This window comes from Pterocles gutturalis, unplaced genomic scaffold, assembly GCF_000699245.1.
Source record: "Pterocles gutturalis isolate BGI_N339 unplaced genomic scaffold, ASM69924v1 scaffold38719, whole genome shotgun sequence".
Lineage (NCBI taxonomy): Eukaryota > Metazoa > Chordata > Aves > Pterocliformes > Pteroclidae > Pterocles > Pterocles gutturalis.
The window spans coordinates 21243-37467 of record NW_010132007.1 but is presented as its reverse complement, the minus strand read 5'-3'; the positions used below and the strand labels follow the sequence as shown (position 1 = coordinate 37467).

The 16225-nt window shown below is 35.0% G+C and overlaps 1 protein-coding gene across 1 annotated transcript in view; it reads right to left on the bottom strand.

The window, feature by feature from the left end:
* The window catches only part of LOC104467134 (ubiquitin carboxyl-terminal hydrolase 34-like), a gene marked incomplete at its 5' end in the record, with an annotated part of 51267 nt that overhangs the window by 14524 nt on the left and 20518 nt on the right, over nucleotides 1-16225 (bottom strand). Inside the window, 18 exon segments of the mRNA XM_010080779.1 lie at nucleotides 798-1432; nucleotides 2409-2556; nucleotides 5024-5058; nucleotides 5061-5121; nucleotides 6553-6597; nucleotides 6722-6826; nucleotides 6931-6979; nucleotides 7414-7565; nucleotides 8124-8198; nucleotides 8283-8451; nucleotides 9686-9771; nucleotides 10998-11078; nucleotides 12560-12625; nucleotides 13309-13356; nucleotides 13459-13534; nucleotides 13632-13696; nucleotides 15308-15403; nucleotides 15499-15552. Coding sequence (XP_010079081.1) covers nucleotides 798-1432; nucleotides 2409-2556; nucleotides 5024-5058; nucleotides 5061-5121; nucleotides 6553-6597; nucleotides 6722-6826; nucleotides 6931-6979; nucleotides 7414-7565; nucleotides 8124-8198; nucleotides 8283-8451; nucleotides 9686-9771; nucleotides 10998-11078; nucleotides 12560-12625; nucleotides 13309-13356; nucleotides 13459-13534; nucleotides 13632-13696; nucleotides 15308-15403; nucleotides 15499-15552 — 2046 coding nt within the window.

Here is a 16225-nt window from a genome sequence, read left to right as displayed (position 1 = left end):
GACTGTCAGAGTACAAATTTACTCTGAGCTGAACTAGACCAAAGTTCAATATAGAAGATTCCATGCATCCTCCTCTACAGAGTGAAGGAAATCTTGGTATTCTTTCTGTCCTTGCACACCTAAGGGATCCCCAAAGCAATATCTGCCGAGTAATCATACAAAACCGCATACTTTATCTTTTAAAAACTTTGTAAGCCTGTTTTTTCACCATTATACGTGGACTATTTTAACTAGTACCTACTCTCTACTGCAAGTCTCATAATGTTGTAGAGACAGTGCAGCCCCCGGCGTACTAATGCTATGCAAAAGGTACACCAGTGTTCCCAAGGTGAATGCCAGGCCATCCTCTGTTTGAATGCAACAGGCTAAATCTTGGCCCTATTCCAGAAACGGAAAGCAAAGAAGAAACTCACTGGCAATTCCTCCAACTTAGTGTGTTAGAATTCAACATGCTTTCTTGAGACCACCATTAAAGGCTACTCCTGCTGTCTTATGACTAGACTGGCATACAGAATGTTGAAGAACAGTGGAAATGGCAGTGCTGGCTTCCGGAAAAAAAAAAAATCTCTCCAACTGCTACACAGCAAGGAAGAAAATCCAAACCACCAAAATAATCCTCCCCTACAAAGTACTGTAACCAGATCTAAGCACAGTATTAATTACTTATACCAGGAAATCAAAATAGAATACTTTCACCACTGGAAATAAACCTTTGAATATTTTTCATTTAAAGAGCCATTCAGTGAGAGAGGAAATACTAACAAGGAAATGCCATTTTTTGGTATCAATCTACTTACTCCTGGGTATTGACTGGCATGGGGCGTGAGATTCTTAAAGGCCCACTGGATATTCTGATGAGAAGCCAACTGCCTGGTGAACGCAGGGGACTGCTCACAGCAGAGGCGCAGGATGCCGTAGTAGGCAGGCAGCATCCCGCGGTTAAAGAGCACCACATCCTGATCGTCGTGGTCTGCAAGGATGTAATTGAAGGCAATGTTCTTCGTCACCACAGGATTCTGTACAATAAGGCGTACGTTCTCCGGACAGTCAACACACACGTTGTACCAAAAAGACAGCAAAGCCTGTTTATTGTGGTTGGTGGCTATAGCCGGCTCAGAAAGTTTAGGCTGGAAAAGGTTCCATAAGTCCATGAAGTAAGTAGAAAACATGAGTTTCTCAGTTTTTGAGATCAAACAGTATGTCATGAAACTGAAGTAGGGCACAAGTTTTGTAGTGCCATGAACAGCAGCATCAACATACAGCTTAGCTCTTGAAAGAAGGCCAAGAAGCACACTGTAGACTTGATGAAGAACTACCGTAGTATCTGGACTAAGAGGCAGGTCGCGTGTAGGGATGTGCAAGGAGCGGGTTGATCGGAACATCTGACGGAAGGAATTGCTTGGAATAAGCGACACCAAGAGATAGGCTGCGGCTTCAAATAAAAACAAATTTGTTACACCTTTGAAAAATGACACACATGCATAGCAGTCATTTAATCAGAAGTTAAATTACATTGTGTGTTCTGTTTACAGATTTCAAAGCATTTTACAGAATCTGGTACTACTATATTCGCACTGGAGATGAAAAAAAAATCAGAGTGGATAAGACTAGCATGTTAGAAGTGGTGTCAAGATTTGCTTTCAGGCCTCTTCACCTTGTAATCCTGTCTGTTGCTTGGTTCTAACTATTGTAACACAATGCATCCTATCCCAGAAATGCAAAAGCAGATCATTTCTATGACTAAATTGTGTACTGTTTTATCAAGACATCATTACCTCTTCAGGGATGTTTACAACTAGAGTCTGTTGCAAAGCTGTACCTCCAGTTTCTACATCTCCTTCAACCACAGAAAATGTATAAAAGTTCCGTGTGGCCTGTTACTGGGGAATCTTCTTTATAAAAGATACATATGATCTGGCAATCTGATAGCACGATTCTTGGCAGAACAAAGTAGAACGCCAGGACACCCTGGACTTGGGGAGAAGCACAGGCTTCTCCTTGATCAACAAGTTCAAAGGACTCAACTGAAGGTTGCTCTGTGAGGAGTGAAAGAACAGGTACTACTCCTGCCTACAGTACAACTATGTGAAGGACACTATGGAGCACCTCTTGGATTAGCTCTTTTTCTTCTTTGGATCTTCCTGGATCTTGTAGATTAACCACATAAAATGAAGAACCTAGTAATGTATCATTCAAGTTATGAAATCAGTTTTCATCAAAACCAGGTAGCACACCTTGACGAGGCACCACAGTTGTACTAGTATTTTAATATAGAGGAATTCTAAAACAATTGGAAAAGAAAGAAAAGACAAGCACAAAAGCATGTATTTAATTTGTGCCAGGAATATCCCACGCATAGTAACTTGCTACAACAAAAGAAGAATTTTCTTTGATTTAAATTAACTTACAAGTTCTCACTCTAGGATAGTTGTGTGCCAGAAGAAAACGTTCAACCCAGTTTTCCATATTTTGCAAGACCCAGCTGTGAGCCAGTTTATTTCGAGGTGTTTGCACAGCCAGCCAATCCAGGCACTGAGATGGGTTGTATTCAATGACCTGAAAGAAGAGTGGAAAAATTAAAAAGAATACATTAACCTTGATATTATGTACTGATTGTATTAAAAAACTCTAAAAATAACTACTAAGACTTTAAAAATATTTCTTCAAAATTATTTCAGGCTACCAAAGCCTAATAAGACTGAGGTGCTCTGGCAGACAAAGAAAACTCTTATTAGATTTCACAGTGGTTTGTGCTTCTGAATCCTGTTTGGAGTTTTGAAAGTTCAGTCTAAGTCAGGAAGTTACATGTCCTTTCTGCATATTGTGAGATACTTATGAGTTGAAATGTTAAGCACTTAGAAAGCTGAACAATCTTGTCTTTATAAATAAGTTTGGTTTTTTTCAAATAACTAACACAAAATCATAACACTGCATCAGTATTTTTATACAAGTTATATCAAAAGAACAGAGATGCTACGCAAATATGTTCATATAGCTTCACACTGTGGGTAACTATTATGGTTTTTATGAATATGCAATTTCAAGGAATAAATTAATCTAGTGCTTTCCAAAGGTAACAAAAAGCCTGCGGAGTGCTGTTGTACAGTTATCAAAGCCTTACAGGTAATAAGGAGAAAATGTTGCTTCCTGTGCCTTTCTGGTTCTGTGTTGTTTAAAATTTGTTGACATATTATAAGGCCAACACATGTAGTTCACTCATTTGCTAGTTTTAAAAACAGTTTTCTTTTTACCTTGAGGCCCAGGCACCCAGAGAAGGAAAAAGGAACTCACTCTACCTAAGAATTCATTGGCAATAACTGGATTGCTGAAGCTGTTCCAAGCTACTCTAATCCACCTGAAGAACATGAGCAGCTGACATGACTAAAAATCTGCATTTAAAATTTTAATCTCAATTTTAAAAGAAACACATTAAGAACAATTTCCTCCCTTTTTTTAGAAATCACAAATTGATCTGTCAAGTTTTCTTTGTAATAGCTAGCAGGTATCTCCAAGAAAGAGACTATCATTGTTCACTGTCTTCATAGCTCAATCACTTTTTAACAAGTTCTAGAAACTGGAGTGGCTGCAAAAGTAGGTTCTACACCTAAATCTGTCTGCCTGTGCATTAACTACTGGGCCTCTAATCCCTGCCTTCCCAATTTCTATCTCAAACCTGTGTCAAGAAGGTAAGGATAATAATGCTGGCAACACCACAGACTGAACTGATGACTTCTACTGCTAAAAGCTTGGCTTTCCAACAGAAACCTGTCACCCACTTGCTTCCTCTGCAGGTTCAGTTTGTGTAGTACAAATAAAGAGGGAAATAGAGAGCATTGCCTGACATATCACATACCTAAGCTTTGTGGCTGACTATAACTTGCAAATTGTCATAGGAAGTTTAATTACAAAAACTCTCTTGAAAAGGTTTCCTTATTGCTGAGAGAAATTCATAACCTACCGCTTTACTCCATATACAGAAAGCAGCTAGATGCAATTCTTGACCTTGAGATCTACTGTTTAAACTCTCTTTACCTGAGGTACAACAGTTACAGCTAATTCATACTCGGATCAGACACCCAGCAAACACTTGGTACATGCTTTCCCAAATTACCTAGTGGTTCCTATCGTACAACTGCTCCTAACCAGGAGTAAAATGCTTTTGAAGAGCAATACACATTCTATCCCTCAGTGCTTCAGTGGGTAAGACAGGTCTGTGTTTTACCAGAGGTCTTAATTCTGCACAGTCATAATCTTTCCAAACCCCAGCCCCACTTAAAGAGTATTAAAGTGAATGAATGTTCAACAGCTCGTCCTCAGCAGCCTTCAGGCTGGATACACTGTTCTTAGTCACAAAGACAGTAAATTTTACTGGGACTCAAAGACCAGTTTCACCAGAAGTGAAAGCTTGAATTCCTAAACTGTTGCTCAGATCAAGGAATTAATCTCTGTGCCAACTTGGTTAAAAGTCTCTTTTCTCGCTTTAGAAATGCAAGCAAGAATGGTCCTGGCACCACAACAATTATCCACTAGATTCAATTTAGCACTATTTTATGGGTTAAAAATGTCAATGAGTATTTTACAGAGAAGAAAAACTGTCAAACAAATATTCAAAGAACCAGTACATAATGGACAAAAAAAACCCTAACAAATGATGGGCCTTGAAACATTTTACAGTCCTTGCAATAGGGTAACGGAGAAAAATAAGTGGAATTTGCCTAGAAGAAGCATTCTAGGCCCTTATTATGAATCAACTAATTTCCCATTAAACTAAAATTTAAACTGAAATACCAGTTAACCAGAATGCTGTTAAAATAACATTAAAACTTTTAGACTTAAACTTAAAACATTAATACTTCAAAATGTGTATAAGCTGTTGCTGTTTATTTGAAAGAGAAATGGTCATTTAAAAAAATAGTGAATTGAGGCAGCAAGGATGACAATTAAATGTAAACTCCTTTCATACACATAAAAGAATGAACAAGAGAAAGACAATTTAGCGTCCATTTTCTTTGACATGTTGTACCTCCCATATCCTCTGCAGAATGTAAGAAGCAAAGGTCCTGGAGGTCCACCAGCAAATTCCATTAGCATGGTCAGCAATTTGAAAAAAGGATTGGCTGCCTGCAATGCATAAAAATAAAAATATCTAGTTTGATCTAGTTCATTTCAGACTTTAAAACACACCCCAAACATTTGCATAAAAACATATTTCTATGAACTTCTGACATGAACATTTATTACTTTTAATCCCTCATTATTTAATCTGTAAATAATCCACACACACACACATATATATCTTAATTCTAGAATTGGCCACCTAATTAGAATTAAGACACTTTTTATAGCTAGTGCAAGGCAACATGATCATACTAGATAGGATCAGTCTAGTAGAAAATATATAGTTACACAGAAATAACAGTACACATTGTCTGACATGGTCAGACATTATTCTGAACAAAGAGGGTAAAAAAACCAAGCTGTACAGTCTTGAAGAATTCACCAATTTATCCTGTTTTAGATAGATGAAGATTTCACTATGTCAGAGAAGGTATTATTTTTATGTATTTGCATAACATATAACACAGATCCTGAGAAGTTTACCCAAAAGCATCACATTTTGAGGGTTTACAGTGATTATTATTATTGGCATCCTGTTTTCCTCTGAAAACACCAACATTGCTACTGTAACATGTTGGATCTAATATGATTTTTTTTAAAGTTTGCTAAGACTTACCCAGCTTTTAACAATACTTCAATAAAGTGGTTACTATTATTATTATATATTTTGCACCTCACCAAAAATGCCTCCGGTGCATGTGCGTATGTGCAAAGCAAAAAAAGCATACAAATTTAGCAAATGTTAGCATGACAGGAGGGAAGTAGACTGTCATCTGATAGTGCCCATTCTATCACACAAAGCAAAGCTGTTGTGAGAATGATTTATTATATGCTGCTTTTCCAGCCATGATCATGCTTCCTCTGCTAAACACACCCTCAGTTTTTCCTGATTATTTTTTCTTTTCTGACAGCAGTAGACAAGAATGTCCTTGTGTGAGCATACATTTCTCCACTCTGTATACATTTTTCATGTGGAATCTATTTGGAACTTTCAATATTTTTGTTATTACCAGGGCAGGAATTTATTCTGACTGAAGAAATGTGTTTGCATGCACAGAACTACAAAGTAGTGCCCCAAAACTTGAAGAACTGACAATAATTACATATCTCCAGTTATTCTACCATAAATGTTTTATTGTTACCAATTAGATGGTGGAAATGGTATCTTTATGTAAACAGCCAGGTATCCTGGTGGTGGAGAACCTAGAAATATGTTATTTGGCTTTGAATAAAACTTTTACCTTAAACTGCATACCAGATTTCTGCTTTAGAAAACTTAAAATACAGTGCAGTTAGCCTTCATTTAATGTCACAAAAACTTCCATGGATCATCTTCCATGCAAGATTTTTGATTAGCAAAAGATTATTTAAATAATTTAAAACAGAAAAATATTAACACAAATTATTTAATATACAGGCAGTACGTTTACATACCTCAGGAGTCAACTTTGCTATAGATGTGAAAAGCATGGACACAATCTTAAAAACAAAACAAACAAAACTCACTTAGACTTGTGCTTATTCAGTTAAAATAACAAAAATCACCCCATTACACTTATTAGATAAGACTTTCAACAAATAGCAAATAGTTTCTGATACTTACATGTTCTGCGAGTCGATTATTGTACCGACACAAACTGAAAATGAGATTGCAAGTTTGCCTGATGTTGATACCATCACGGATATGTTGAAACAAAAAAGGAAAGCCCTGCAACAAATAATAAGATATTAGTACACCCTCTACAATTACATATATACACATACATATGTGTGGTTTTTTGAGGCTTATACAGTCATATTTAAATTAATTACCTTTCCTCCTGTTAATGCTGCCATGTCATTTTGTGACAAAGTCAAATGCCTAAAATACAAAAACAACTTTATCATTTTACTTCAGAGATTATTAAGCAAGGGTAAGGAGAAATACAGGACTGAGTGTTAGTTTATATTCTTCAGTATCACAATATACAAGAGAAAATAAAGTTATTGACATAAAACTGAACAAAAATAATATTTTCTACTTAGACCAAATAAAAAAAGAAACACAAATGTGGGCAACTGAATGCATCTAAGGATTTAGCCTGAGTCTTTTATTTGGTCAACAATGATAAAGCATTTATCTTTTAAATGGTTAAAAATATAATGGGCCCATATACAAGCTCTTTTATGCTGTTAAAAAGCCCACCAAAACAAACAAACAAACAAACCCCACAAAACCCCAAACACATAAAATCTCTAATTCCTTTCTGAACTAGCTTAGATTAGAATTTACTTTGGTTTTTCAGAAGCTCTTGCCTTTCTGAGCGAGACTGTTCAACTAGAAGAGCAATCAGGGCAATCATCTTTTCCAGGGCAGCAGGCCTGTATTTTTCTTCCGCTAAAGAAAGTATATCTTCCTCTTCTTCCTCTTCTTCACCTTCTTCCTCAGAAAGTACTTCAACATGTGGCTGAAGGAAAAAAAGATCACTTCCATGTGGACATTTTAAGATCTGTACAAGATTTTACATATATTCTGTCCTCTCTTTAGTCAAAACAACTTAATAAATTTGCATGAATCAAACCAGGTAAACATCTAATCACCTGATTTTTGTGTTGAAGCACTCATTTTGCATAAGCTAAATTGTATTTACAAATGCAAAAAGTAAGTTGGTTGAAGTCACTACACAGCCTGATATGGTGGTCTATTTAATTAAAAAAAGCAAGTAAACATAAAAGCTTAAGTTGTACAATAAGAGTAAACAATCGATTGTTACCATCAATAGCATGATGAGGGCAACTTTACTTGCTTCTACTTAAGATCTATTCCTATAATAAACAGAAAACTCTGGTTTATAGCAGAGCCAATTCAGCATTGTTTTAAACTATTATATTCACTCAAAATAAATTGTACAAGCGAAGCAATTTTAATTTAACAGCTGAAAGATGGTTCAAGAGACACAGACATAATGATCACATATGTAAAATATGAAAGACTCGTTCCTGTTACACAAGATATTCAAACTTACATTTTCAGGTCCTTTAGTTCCCATGTAGAAATGGACCATTGTAGATATGGCTTGCAGTGAAAGCAAGAACTGACTCTGAAATATGTAGATATTGTATTACTTGAAAATATGTACATGCATATACATTCCTAATCTCCAAAATTGCAAGGCTATACTTACTTCCTCTTCTCCCATTTTGGCAAATTCATAAAGAAAGGCAAAGTATTCCGTGAGATGTTTACTGTGAGGCTTAACACCATGCTCCATAATTGACAAGAGTGTCTTCACGAAGCGTGTTACACAAGAGCGACTGCCAATGTCTTCCACAGGACCATCCATGTCATCCGAACTGAAAACAAAATCCAATTTAGATATTTCACACAATATGTGGAACATAAAATCATCTTGTATTAGTAAAAAAAAACAAAACCAAACCAAAACAAAAAAAACCAAAAACAAAAAACCAGAAAAACTTACAGTTTTCTACTCTGACTTATTGTCACATTCAGACCTCTAACACCTTTTCTCATGCCAAGTACCGCCTAGATAAAACATTGCTTAAACTAAGGTAGTATCCATCATTCCAAATGTTGAAAGGTTAATAAAATCAGTATTCTGAAACTATTCTAGTCAGGAAAAGAATTCCTAAAAAAAAAAAAGTATTAGGGGATCTGCTACTTAAAATTATCTTCTTGATTTGCATGTCAGTTTTCCTGAGTTTCAAGAAAGAATGCTGTTAGAGCTAATTTTATTGTGGAATTAAAGAAAGGCCATCTCCTAAACACATACACAGGATCCTGGCAAGGCAGAAAAAATGCACTTTCAACCTTATTCATCTACTGAAAGTTGGAACTTATCACTGAACAAACCAAGTGGCAGAATCTTTTAAAGTAAGGCTTCCAGAGAAAATTAAATTCTACTTTTTGCCATGAAAATCTTATCTTCATGTCCTGAATTTTGCTATGGCACTATAGTTATTACAGACTCTGCCATTTTTTCTCTGGAAAAAAGTTATTATCAGGATCACAAGCTTAACCCAAGAGAGGAAAGAAAAAACACCTTCTTCTCATTATCTATCAAAAAGAATAAATATTTCATAATTGGAGACAAAGTGACAGTTTTCTTGATAACTAGCAGAACAAAATAGAAGCCAATAGTTTTCTTCTACTTTTTGACAAAAACTGTGATTTAGCTATATGATACAGGACTAGACTCTCACCTCCAATTTCTTTTACTGGATGTACAAATTTAAATTTGAACCTATATGCCTTTGGATCCAATTTACAGTTGGATTCTCATGCATAAGTAGAGATATTTACACTTGTAGCGTATTACTGGCAGTGAAAAGAAAGACTGCTGAAAATCTAGTCTAAGGGAACAAATGTTTCAAAGAATGTCTCTTCAGACACTGGCTTTTCCAACCACAATAATATTATTAAATAGAGCATTTTGGGTAGAATAATAAAGAACAGTTAAACCAGTACTATTTTAGGTTTACAAGACCATTCTCAATAATTAATTAAACAAAAGCAGTTTCTGTAGTGCATGTCATAAATAGAAGTTTTCAGGTGGTGTTATTTTACCAGTCTTCCATTCCTGGCTGGAGATAAAGATGTGCATGCACTGGCCTCAGTCTCTGTATCACATGAATACACAAACGCTGGAACATCTGCAAATGCATAAGTAAATGAACTCCACATGTTCATTCTTTTGCATATACGTCAATACATACTTTCTAAGCAAAAGAATATCCTGTCTCCAAGTACTACTTCCAGCTCTATATGATTCAAAGTTAAAGCTGAGGTTGAGACCCCCCCACAACCCACTTATTAGTGTACTGACACATCATCTTTTAACAAAATAGTCAAACCTGTTTTTTATAAACAGACCTTATGGAGGGACGCTCAAATCAGTTTTCAATATCGGTGTGTGCTGTATACTACTGAAACATGACTTAAGACTGCTGCTCACAAACGTTATTTTTTTCTTCTATCTCTCTTTCTGGAAATGTTTAGATATTTTTGGCAAACATTTTTTTATTTTGCTTCTGGCTTTAAGAATTTATGTGAAAATTTTAAGGAAATTCCTTCTAGTAATTTTTAATCTGTAAAACATTCATCAAGGATTAGAGCTTTGCCTAAGATCTTGCATAGAGTTCTCCTGTGAAATATATTCCTTTAATTATGCGCTGCATACAAAAACTATATGTGGCTTTATAGGGAAGTAGTACTTTAATAATCAGAAAAGTTAAACCAATTGAAGGGTTCAGGTAAGATAAAGTAATTGCTAACGTTTTTACCTAAATGACTTGCAAAAACAGTACACGGGCGAAACTATTAATAGCATTTGTACATGTGAATATCCAAATGCTACTAATGTAGGGTTTTTTCAATTTTAAACATTGTCAGAAAAGGGTATTAACAAAATTTGTGGCATAATTAAATCTATCTACGAAACCCAAAGGCAGAAGTTTAGAAGTGAAGCATTCCATTAGGAGTATTGAATCTACATAATTTATTACTGGTTATTTTCTGAATGTGTGTCTGGATGCATTATTGTTGAATCAATTCTGAAGAAAAACATTTAAAATGTGAAGCGTTTAAATCTGCAGAGATCATGTGGGACTTGTAGAAACCTTAATTTGTATCTATTGTGACATTTTGTGATCCTAACTGTACCACTATGGCCCTATAGTAACATTGTTTTTGATTCAAACATTAATAATGCTCCCATGGCCAAATATTTTCTCTAAATCATATGCAAGAATGGAAAAGAATAAGATAACTACAAGTATTAATAGAAACTTTCAGAACCATTGTATGTGTCATAATAATTATCCATTTCTGTTCATGGGTCAAGTAGTCACCTGACTTAAAAAGGGACATGTTTTCTTACCTGTCTCACAATCTGATTGGGACACTTTATTAGAATCTGCATTGGCCACCAATCATCATCAGCCATACGATCCAAAAACCACTGCAGAAGATACATACTTTGTTAGTTTCGTTCCAAACTTGTTCTAGTCCAATCTTCTTTTTGCATGATATTAAAGTCTGAAGAGAAATTGATGTTACTATTATTAAGGAATAAGCAAGTATTAATCCAAGGGAAATTTAAATGTCTTCCGTGCATGACAAGAAAGGAATAAAGATCAATAGCAGTGCACATCAATATAAATTTATATCCAGTATATTCTTATCCCTATGTTCTGCATGCCATTATTCAGCTCTCTGGAAGGACATGCTTATCCTGAAAAGTGATGTTAACAGAATAAAGAATGATGCTTACAATGAAGGATAAACTGAAAAATCTTGTAGAATAGGGATAAGCTTAAACAAGAATGTAGTTCCTGAATGAGTTCCCTTTTGCATTTTAAAAATAACAGAATGATTCATTCAAAGTTAGACTCAGCAAATAGTACAGCTGAGTATTCTGACTCCATGAATTTTGTTTTATTCACAAGGAAAGACACTTTAAATTAAAGAATACAAGCTGTTGTTCCTTTTATTTTATACCTGAGTATTTTTTACTATATTAAATGTCTTCACTCATTTTAAGTATCTTAGGACTACACCACACAAATGAAACTTTATCACCCAAATACTGAATGTTACATAACAATTTAACAACCTAGAACCAATTATAAAAAAAAATTAATTTAATTCATTCATACTAAATAAGGTCTGATGCACGATACTGTACGTATTGGAGTCCTTGCACATTCAAACTGTCACAGAAAGACTATCACAAAGTTTCCTTCAGTATCTCAAAACTGTTTTCACAAACACCACAGTGAACTCTTCGGCTACAGTTTCACTGACCCTCTCCACTTTGTCCCAGAGTCCCTTCAGGCAGTGTCCCCCAAAAAATCATATAAAAAAAACATTCCTCCATTTTTTATCTCCTTCTTCCAGGAGTTTTCAGTCTTTCTACACATTGGATTCAAGATCCTCAGCTTCACAAGAAAGGCACTATATTAATTTGTTTTCAGCTAAGTCTGACATCAGCTGTTATTCCCTTCTGCGGTTCTTCACACTGCACCGCAGCCGTTAATTTCACTGCCCTCTTCCCTTGGATTCAACTCCAGTCCCTGCCATTCCGGTCTTTAAACATTAGTCTGTCTCTCCATTTCTCTTGTGCAATTTCAGTTACACACCTCTTGATGACACAAACCTGTATGTAATAATCAAATAAAGAGGCTGTGACATCGTGTGTCTTCTATTCTAGTGACAAAATGATTTTTGCCTATGGTCTCATCGCAGGTGTCTGAAAATAAAAGTCAAGTCATTCCCCAGAATCTGCAGTATTCAGAGAGGATGAATTTCATCTCATAGTGCACAAATATGCCAAATACAGTAGCTCATAGTCCAAAATATTCCAGGGATACGAACCTCCAGGAAAGTTAAACAATACATAGAAAGTTGGTTTGTACTTTGCTGAGTTCCTAAGTCACTTACTTCACAAGCTGCCTGACTGTTATTAAACTGTTTTGTTAACAGTTCAATCCACTGAAGCATTGTAGGCTGTAAAAAGAAATACAGAAAAACTGTAACTTAAAATAATAAATTGCAACATAATCTTTAAACATTTCTAAGTGGTCAGTTAGAACACTGAATCTTAAGAATATAGTTAAACACTGAACACTTTATAAACTAGTGATACGTTGCACCTACTCAAAAATAACAGTACATAGGTTGAAACTGATGCAAGCAGTATCTATGCTTTTGGACTAATTGTCCAATTACAGATTATTACATATTCTTACTAATCCCAGACAATCTAGAATTAGTAACATTACGCCACCATAGATGAGAAAGAAGTAAAATCTGACTGAGAATAAAGATGTTTCAGATAAAATAGAACTTTCTTTTTGTTCATATTAGTATTTGTAACTTAAAAATTAATGAGCACAGCTCTGCTGAGTGGTAAACACTCCCCTCTACATCAGACTTTAACAAGTGCTTGTTAAAACCCAAATCACCCATGAATTTCACAAGATCTGTTGTTCCTGATGCACTGCTGAGGCAAAGTAGGCTAAAAGCAGAACCCACACTTTTTTCCATTATGTTTACTATAAAAATTAACTTTGTATCATCTATGGTACTTAATACATGTCAAAATCATACATTTAAAATGAAAAGTATAGATGTACTTTTCACTATATTCATGCAGTTATTTAATGAAGGTTTACAAGTAAATAGAATACCTTTTCCTTTGAATGAATAAATGTCTCTAGTACAAAGGAAGTGCTTAACTGGAAAAAAAAAATATTTCACCATTAATTACAGAATGCCTGAATTAAAATGTAAAGAAGGTAAAATTTAAAATAAGCACAATATACTTTTGAAGTACTTACCTTTGCTGTCATCAGGGAAACTGCCTTTGGATCAGGTAGTGTGCTTGGGATGCTACTACACAACTGCCACATAAACCTAGAGTCAGTAATTTTATTTGTTAATTAAAATAAATAATGAAAATCTGCAAGAAGAAAAGAAGTATTAATATTACATTTTTTTAAGAAAAACTTACCCAAAATATGTATGTTCAAAAATGTTCTTGTCTTGAAGAAACTGCATGTTATCATGCCATATCCACTGAAGAAAAAATGCTAACATCAGATACAAGAAAGCAGTTTATTTCACTACATAAGCATAACTTTAAAAGTATTTAAATGCTTGCCATGGCTAAAGGAACAAGATTTTTTCTTTTGAAAAATTATTCCTGGAAACATTTCCTTTATTTTAAAGGACTGGTTCAGAGTTCTTTTTCCACACTAAAGTGAATATTATTTTGGGGGGCTGTATAACTGCAGAACGGAGCTCAGAACCTTCTCCTCCTTCTGTGATCTCTGTTTTACAACTTAATTACTCACATTTTTAGGCTGAAATGTTGAGAACTGGTCCAACATGTTAAAAAAAGCGCCACAGCTTAAGACCGTATTTTGATGTCTGCAATAGCGTAGTAACTTAACAACACAAAAAGCTCTCTATAAACACATAGTTTCACTAAGTGAGATCAGTTAAGACTTCCCAGCAGCCTAGCTAGGTATGCTAAAGATGGAAGTTCTGAACCAAAGCCTGATGAACTCTGTGAACTTTTCATAAATTCGTAAGCAGTAAGATTTGACTCTCCATCAATTAACCAGAAAAGGATTTCATGCCAGGTCCCCCTGTTCCTCCCTTCAAAAGTATGTTTTTGACCAAATCAGGTTGTAGCATTTTTTTAAAATAAAAATAGTTTTAAAGTTTAACTCTGATAAAATCTATTATTATTTTCAAGACTGAGAGGAATGAAAAGCACAATCTGATCTGCTGGCTAAGGATGAAGAGTCTTTTTAAGTTCAGAACCTACCATGTGACAGATCATAAAGCAACACTTCTGGCCAGAGGGAGCAGGGAAACAGGCTTTTCAGGTGATAAACAGGGAGAAGAATGTCTCACAAATCCCATATTGGGGATACATCCAGCACAGTGAGATCCTTAGTGAAATACTCTGCTCCTGTGTGTTGCCTTTTCCAGTTCCTCAGACCATACATGGCTTAAATAGTATCTTTATGTAAACAGCCAGGTATCCTGAGAACAGCCCTCACCACTGAGGAGAACAGGGATATGGAGGTCTTGCTGGTTTTTGTTTTCCCTACCTCTTTTACTCACACTTGTGCTACTCTATGACTATGGGGAGGAAGGGATCGTTTTCTGAATGATGCTCCCCATCACAAGCACAAATAGGCACAATCTTATCTTGCTTTCACTTAGAATTTCACAACCCACTAGCAAAAGTGCAAACAAACAGGTGGAACTATTCTCTATCTCCCCTCAAAGCGATAAGTTGCTGAGGAAAAAAAGGATGAAAAGGACTGTGGTTAACGAAAATACTTCCTGCAATATTGCAACTGTTCAGAAAATGTTGATAAGCACAAAACCAAAAAACAGTGCTCTACCATTTTTTACAAATACGAAGCAGAATGATTCAGATATCTGAATTAAAAAATAAAGGACAGAATGAGAAAATGTCTAAAATTTACATACAGTGGACAGTTAATTTACTTCTTAGCATATAACATTCTAAAGAAGACAGCTAAATGAAAGAATTGTCATCTTATTGATTTAAGTTATATTTGCTTTCCTCTGTTTATTCAGATTCCTGATTTGTTTAGGATTTCCTATAGTATTTTAAAATCAGTGTTAAAACAAATCAACTTGTACCTCCAGCAATTCTGATGAAACATCAAATTTGTAGTCTTTGCCATTTTCCTCCTCTGGTTCCATCCGTTTATAAAACAGCATGTAAGCACTGTGTGTCTTTAAGAAAAAAACATCTGTGTAATTTTTGCTTTGAGAGATAAATCATAAAAGTAGAAATATAATCATAGAAAAAGTGTTTGGAAGAGAATTACCTTTTCAAAGGAGAAGTCCATAAATTTATCAGTAACAGAATCATAAGTTTTTGTCTGTCAAGAAGAAAGTAAAACCATTAATTACAAGATTTTTCTAATGGTCTGGTTATTGACAGTTTGAGATAAATGTGCTAGCAAACTATTTCAGGACATTTACAGAGAGGCTGCTGACAAGTCATTTCTTGCTCAAAGTAGTCATCTTTCTTTTTTTCTTCTACATCGGTCTATTCTGATTTTTCAGAGTTGCTACGCAATACTGTGAGCTCTTGCAATTTCCTGTCTCATCCATCTCACTGACACCTTTTTAGGCACCTAAAGGAATTTCATCCATTTGCCAAACAAAGTATTTCTTTGTTTTATTTCTGCATAGTCACTTTATCAGACTTTTCTTATCCACAGGACTGTTTTAGTAAGATACTGCATTATTAATCATGTGTTTTATATAATGATACATAATTATAAAAAATTATCAATTCAAGCATAACCTGAGAACATTTCAGTATTGTTCAACTGTTATTTGTATTAATACTCTGTAAAAATATTTGGACTTATGTCAAAGGGTGGTGGGCTGATCCAAAAGACAAAATATTTAAAAACCTTGCACTACTGAAAGCAAACAAATATCAACTTGAGAAACTTTATCTTCTCACAATAAAAGGAACAAGCAAAACTATTTAAGCATGTAGATCCATTAGCTTGAAAATCACTTACTAATATAAGAGCTCAA